Here is a 6,291-nt window from a genome sequence, read left to right on the forward strand (position 1 = left end):
TATATATATATATATATATATATATATATATATATGTGTGTGTGTGTGTGTGTGTGTGTGTGTGTGTGTAATCCTACTTATCGTTATTTTGTTCATTATTATTTATTTGACTTTACAGTACAGTCCCATTAGTAATGCATTAACTAACTTTAACAATGAGCAGTGCATTTGTTATAGTATTTAACACTAATTAATCTTTCTTAAAATTATTTAGCAATCATTTTTTCCACTTTTCTTAACTATTATTTATTTATATTTGATCTAAGTCTGTGTGAGCAGGGTTTGTATGTGACTGCAGTATTCTGTATGTTACTCTATGTGAAGAATGAAGTAGTGAATGAGTTTTTGGAGACAGAAGTGTCCTTCATGGATCTGCTCATGAGGCCTCGTTCATCAGAGTAATTACAAACACGTACCGTTTGCGCATTACGCTGCATTAGTGTTGAGGAGGAGCGGGAGGCACAAACACATGGCAGCGTGTTCCCCTCCAGTGCAGCCGCAGCCGCAGGCGAGACAGATGAGAGCGCTGCGGACAGCTGGGCCTCACGCTCACGCTCCGCTGATGGAGTCACGACTCACCCACGAGCCTTTGTTCTGCTGTGTGTTTGAGACGCAGTGCTAATGACGCGCTAGCGCTTCTGTGTGTGTGTGTGTGTGTGTGTGTGTGCGTGTGCGCGCGTGTGTGTGTGAGACACGGATGTATATTCACACAGTGAGAGTTTTAATCAGAACTCAATCATCAGTGCTGTTCACCGTCATCACTGCATGATGAAACTGCCCAGAACACCCTAGCAACTGCATAGCAACTCCTTAGCAACCACCCAGGACACCCTAGCAACCGTGTTAGTCTCAAGAGAAGCCATTCTCCTCTCATTTGCAGTCATTGTTGAGGAGATCTGATGTTTGTGTGTTTTGTTGACAGGATGAATGAGGAGCAGATAGCCACCGTCTGTCTGTCGGTGTTGAAGGCGCTGTCGTACCTCCACACGCAGGGCGTCATACACCGAGACATCAAGAGCGACTCCATCCTGCTCACCAGCGACGGACGGGTGCGTAACCTCAATAATACAATACAATATAATATAATATAACATAATATAATATAATGTAAATTTTTTATATTAAATGAAATTAAAATAAATTAAATAATTTATGTTAATATGAATAATATAATTTAAGTACAGATAATGTAATTTAAAATATGTATATAATAAATATAAATAAAATAAATAATTTATATTATTTATATTTTATTGTACTATTATTTATATTGTATTTATATATTAATTATTCAATTAAATTAATTTGTATTATATTATATGATTCATATTAAATTAAATTAAATAATTTAATTTTATACATATAATATAAAATATAAATTATTTAAATTAATAGAAATTATATAATATTAAAACTATTATATAAAATTATTATATATAAAGTTATATAAATTTTTTATGTAATTAATAATTTCAATAATATAATGCTGCCCTATATGCCATGGGCATAAAGGGCAACTAATGATGATGATATTACATAATATAATAAAATAAAAATAATTACATTGAATAGAATAGAAGATATAATTCTCTTGTGTTTAATCGTTACGACTGAATATATAGCACACCGCACACAGTTGTGTGATTTACTGTATGTCTACGCACATAAGTGTGTTTATTGTGAGGGCAGAAAAGTGATCGGGGTAATTAGCAACTTCACTAGTTCCAAGTAATTAAATCGTGTCTCCCACCTTGTAATTAGCTGGGAGAACATGACAAATGAAGGGGCGATTAGCGGCTAATCAGCTTTGCGTTGTGCTGTACGTGACGCTCTGGTGTCTCTGTGCTCAGATCAAGCTCTCGGATTTCGGCTTCTGCGCTCAAGTGTCTAAAGAGGTTCCCAAGAGGAAGTCTCTGGTGGGAACGCCGTACTGGATGGCGCCGGAGGTCATCTCCAGACTGCCCTACGGCACTGAGGTACGGCGGACGCTCTGGTTAATGACGGGTGACCTGTGTGCTGGATGATGGGTAACTAGTCACCCGCTGGGTCTGCTGTGGTGTGTCTGCAGGTGGACATCTGGTCTCTGGGCATCATGGTGATCGAGATGGTGGACGGAGAGCCGCCGTACTTCAACGAGCCGCCGCTGCAGGCCATGAGACGGATACGAGACAACCTGCCGCCGCGACTCAAGGAGTCGCACAAGGTGAGCAGCTGTGATTCTATTGGTCGGAGCCGCAGTCACATGATCGCAGTCACGCGTGTTGATTTACAGCGACGCTCTGAAACTCCTTTATTACTGAAACACCCAAACCCAACGAAAACTCGAACGGAAACTTTATTTGATAATCAATTAATCAATCAAATTTATTTAACAACATACAAATAAAAACTGCTGTCAATAAACATTCAAATTGCTCATAAAGCAATTCAGCCTTTTAATGATATAATTATGTTTCTACTAGGGCTGTCAAATAATTAAAATTTTTATTCTAATTAATTACATGATGTGCCAATTAATTAATTGCGCATCAGTTTTTTTTTGCTGAGAAATTACCGCCCAAAAGATAATGTATTAAATGAGAAAAGCATTTAATAGACATTACAAAAAAATTGCTTTAGAAAGAAATATTTTGATTCAGCATTGCATAAATAATGATAATAACGAAGCAAGACACTGTTTTTATGCACGAGTGACTGAATCATTGACTCGCTCGATTCGTTCGAAACTTCTGATTCATTTAATAACGAAGCAAGACACGATTTTTATGCATGAGTGACTGAATCATTGACTCGCTCAATTATTTCGAAACTTCTGATTAATTTAATAAAGAAGCAAGACACCGTTTTTATGCATGCGTGACTGAATCATTGACTCGCTCGATTCGTTCGAAACTTCTGATTCATTTAATAACGAAGCAAGACATGATTTTTATGCATGAGTGACTGAATCATTTATTCGCGCGAATCGTTCGAAACTGCTGATTCATTTAATAACGAAGCAAGACACCGTTTTTATGCATGAGTGACTGAATCATTTATTCGCTTGATTCGTTCGAAACTGCTGATTCATTTAATAACAAAGCAAGACACCGTTTTTATGCATGAGTGACTGAATCATTGACTCGCTCGATTCGTTCGAAACTTCTGATTCATTTAATAACGAAGCAAGACACCATTTTTATGCATGAGTGAATGAATCATTAACTCGGTCGATTCGTTCGAAACTTCTGATTCATTTAATAACGAAGCAAGACACCATTTTTATGCATGAGTGAATGAATCATTAACTCGGTCGATTCGTTCGAAACTTCTGATTCATTTAATAACGAAGCAAGACACCGTTTTTATGCATGAGTGACTGAATCATTGACTCAATTCGTTCGAAACCTCTGATTCATTTAATAACAAAGCAAGACACCGTTTTTATGCATGAGTGACTGAATCATTGACTCAATTCGTTCGAAACCTCTGATTCATTTAATAACGAAGCAAGACACCGTTTTTATGCATGAGTGACTGAATCATTGACTCAATTCGTTCGAAACCTCTGATTCATTTAATAACGAAGCAAGACACCGTTTTTATGCATGAGTGACTGAATCATTGACTCAATTCGTTCGAAACCTCTGATTCATTTAATAACGAAGCAAGACACCGTTTTTATGCATGAGTGACTGAATCATTGACTCAATTCGTTCGAAACCTCTGATTCATTTAATAACGAAGCAAGACACCGTTTTTATGCATGAGTGACTGAATCATTGACTCGCTCAATTCTTTCGAAACTTTTGATTCATTTAATAACGAAGCAAGACACCATTTTTATGCATGAGTGAATGAATCATTAACTCGGTCGATTCGTTCGAAACTTCTGATTCATTTAATAACGAAGCAAGACACCGTTTTTATGCATGAGTGACTGAATCATTGACTCAATTCGTTCGAAACCTCTGATTCATTTAATAATGCTCGCTCGATTCGTTCGAAACCTCTGATTCATTTAATAATGAAGCAAGACACCGTTTTTTTGCATGAGTGACTGGATCATTGACTCGCTTGATTCGTTCGAAACTTCTGATTCATTTAATAACGAAACAAGACACCGTTTTTATGCATGAGTGACTGAATCATTGACTCAATTCGTTCGAAACCTCTGATTCGTTTAATAACGAAGCAAGACACCGGTTTTATGCATGAGTGACTAAATCATTGACTCGCTCGATTCGTTCGAAACTTCTGATCCATTTAATAACGAAGCAAGACACGATTTTTATGCATGAGTGACTGAATCATTGACTCAATTCGTTCGAAACCTCTGATTCATTTAATAATGAAGCAAGACACCGTTTTTTTGCATGAGTGACTGGATCATTGACTCGCTTGATTCGTTCGAAACTTCTGATTCATTTAATAACGAAGCAAGACACCGTTTTTATGCATGAGTGACTGAATCATTGACTCACTCGATTCGTTCGAAACTTCTGATTCATTTAATAACGAAGCAAGACACCGTTTTTATGCATGAGTGACTGAATCATTGACTCGCTCGATTCGTCCGAAACTTCTGATTCATTTAATAACGAAGCAAGACACCGTTTTTATGCATGAGTGACTGAATCATTGACTCAATTCGTTCGAAACCTCTGATTCATTTAATAACAAAGCAAGACACCGTTTTTATGCATGAGTGAATGAATCATTGACTCGCTCGATTCGTTCGAAACTTCTGATTCATTTAATAACGAAGCAAGACATGATTTTTATGCATGAGTGACTGAATCATTGACTCACTCGATTAGTTCGAAACCTCTGATTAATTTAATAACGAAGCATGTCTATAAAAAGATATATGTATATGTTGTAAAGTTTTTGTGTCCCTAAGATGCACCCTCAAAGCAGTGCCACACCACCCTCACGCACATCTACATGCACCAAAACTCCTTGGATGTACAATAAACTTTCTTATATACCTGGTTTGACTAGACTGGACCTGTTCTTACCGACAGCCCCACTGGCTTCAAGCTAACTACCTAAACAGCTGCCAGTTCTCCTCATGCATCCTCCTTTTCATACAACAACTGTTTGAAGGAAGTTGAAGAGGAGAGGAACTGCTCCTAAGCATACACTGTTGGATTAATCTACCCTGATTTCTTACTTCCTCTATCAGTTGTTGTATGAGTGCAGTCTGAGCATCAGGAACAGGAGCTATTGGAGAAGCATATGGGTGTTCAGCATCAGGGTGAACAGGCTAAGGGGGGTGTGGCACTGCTTTGAGGGTGCAGCTTAGGGACACAAAAACTTTACAACAGTATATGTTATGCATATGGATCACTGTGTCATGTGACGTGAGGCGTGTGTTGAGTCAGCTGAAGCTCCACTGACTGGCCGTCTGTTCTGCTGTGTGTTTGGGTGCAGGTGTCGTCGGTTCTGCGGGTGTTTCTGGAGCTGATGCAGGTGCGAGAGCCATCTCAGCGTGCGTCGGCGCTGGAGCTGCTGCAGCACTCGTTCCTGAAGCTGTCGGGCCCACCGTCCTGCATCGTTCCTCTGATGCGCCACTACCGCCACCGCTGAGAGCCGCGCGTTTAGACTGCAGTCATTCAGAACGGATCGGCTCGGCGGCCCGCAGGTGTCTGACGCCCTGCGCTTCGGTCCGGTGCTGCGCCGATCTCACGTCTCTCACTCTCGTCTTCTCACGCTAACTATGAAGATGTATTTTAGAGCAATTGTACGTTTTACTTGTACAGTTTTGATAAACGGCAGTATTTTTGTTGTGATGTCACCATGCTGAAATGGGCAGTATTACCTAGAACTGAGAGTTTCTGCAAAATAACTAATAATAATAAACTTTCCTACTGTTTATATTTCATTTTTTTTTGAAGATGGTCATAAACTGGCTGTTGCAGACAGATGAATCTGAATATTTATTTATTCTACGTTTGTAGGTTGTGTCCGCTCACGCCAGAGTTTTCTACGCTCTGTTTCTTTCTGGTTTTCAGTAGTGTGGCCTTCACGCTCATTCTCACCCGATCTCTAGCAATATGAAGCTGTTGGACACAGTCCTCACGCGTGTTTTCTCGTGCCGTCTCACCCGTGTCTCATGGCTCACTGTGATCTGGAAATGCGTGTTTCTGTAGGACTCTTCAGATCCGCTGTCGCGTCGCTTCTGTGCAGTGATCCTGCATGTGTGTCACTTAGAGCTGCTTTCAATAAAACACAGATGCGTCACACGCCGTCCTGTGTTCATTTGTCTCATGAGCAGGTTTTGAGTTCTAGACGCTTATATAAAGATGT

General features: G+C 39.3%; 1 protein-coding gene across 4 annotated transcripts in view; it reads left to right on the forward strand.

Annotated features, from left to right (window-relative positions):
• The window catches only part of pak5 (p21 protein (Cdc42/Rac)-activated kinase 5), a 44,058-nt gene extending 37,767 nt beyond the window's left edge, over positions 1 to 6,291 (forward strand). For 2 of the 4 annotated variants that reach the window (XM_016448866.1, XM_016448867.1), the window contains exons 6-9: positions 923 to 1,049; positions 1,851 to 1,976; positions 2,069 to 2,203; positions 5,416 to 6,290. In XM_016448866.1, coding sequence (XP_016304352.1) covers positions 923 to 1,049; positions 1,851 to 1,976; positions 2,069 to 2,203; positions 5,416 to 5,571 — 544 coding nt within the window. In that variant the 3' untranslated portion in view covers positions 5,572 to 6,290. Of the gene's footprint in view, positions 1 to 922; positions 1,050 to 1,850; positions 1,977 to 2,068; positions 2,204 to 5,415 lie in introns of all 4 variants that reach the window. The other 2 variants (XR_001630960.1, XM_016448865.1) reach the window with 2 other exon arrangements.

This window comes from Sinocyclocheilus anshuiensis, unplaced genomic scaffold (assembly GCF_001515605.1).
Source record: "Sinocyclocheilus anshuiensis isolate Anshui unplaced genomic scaffold, SAMN03320099.WGS_v1.1 scaffold519, whole genome shotgun sequence".
Taxonomy (NCBI): domain Eukaryota; kingdom Metazoa; phylum Chordata; class Actinopteri; order Cypriniformes; family Cyprinidae; genus Sinocyclocheilus; species Sinocyclocheilus anshuiensis.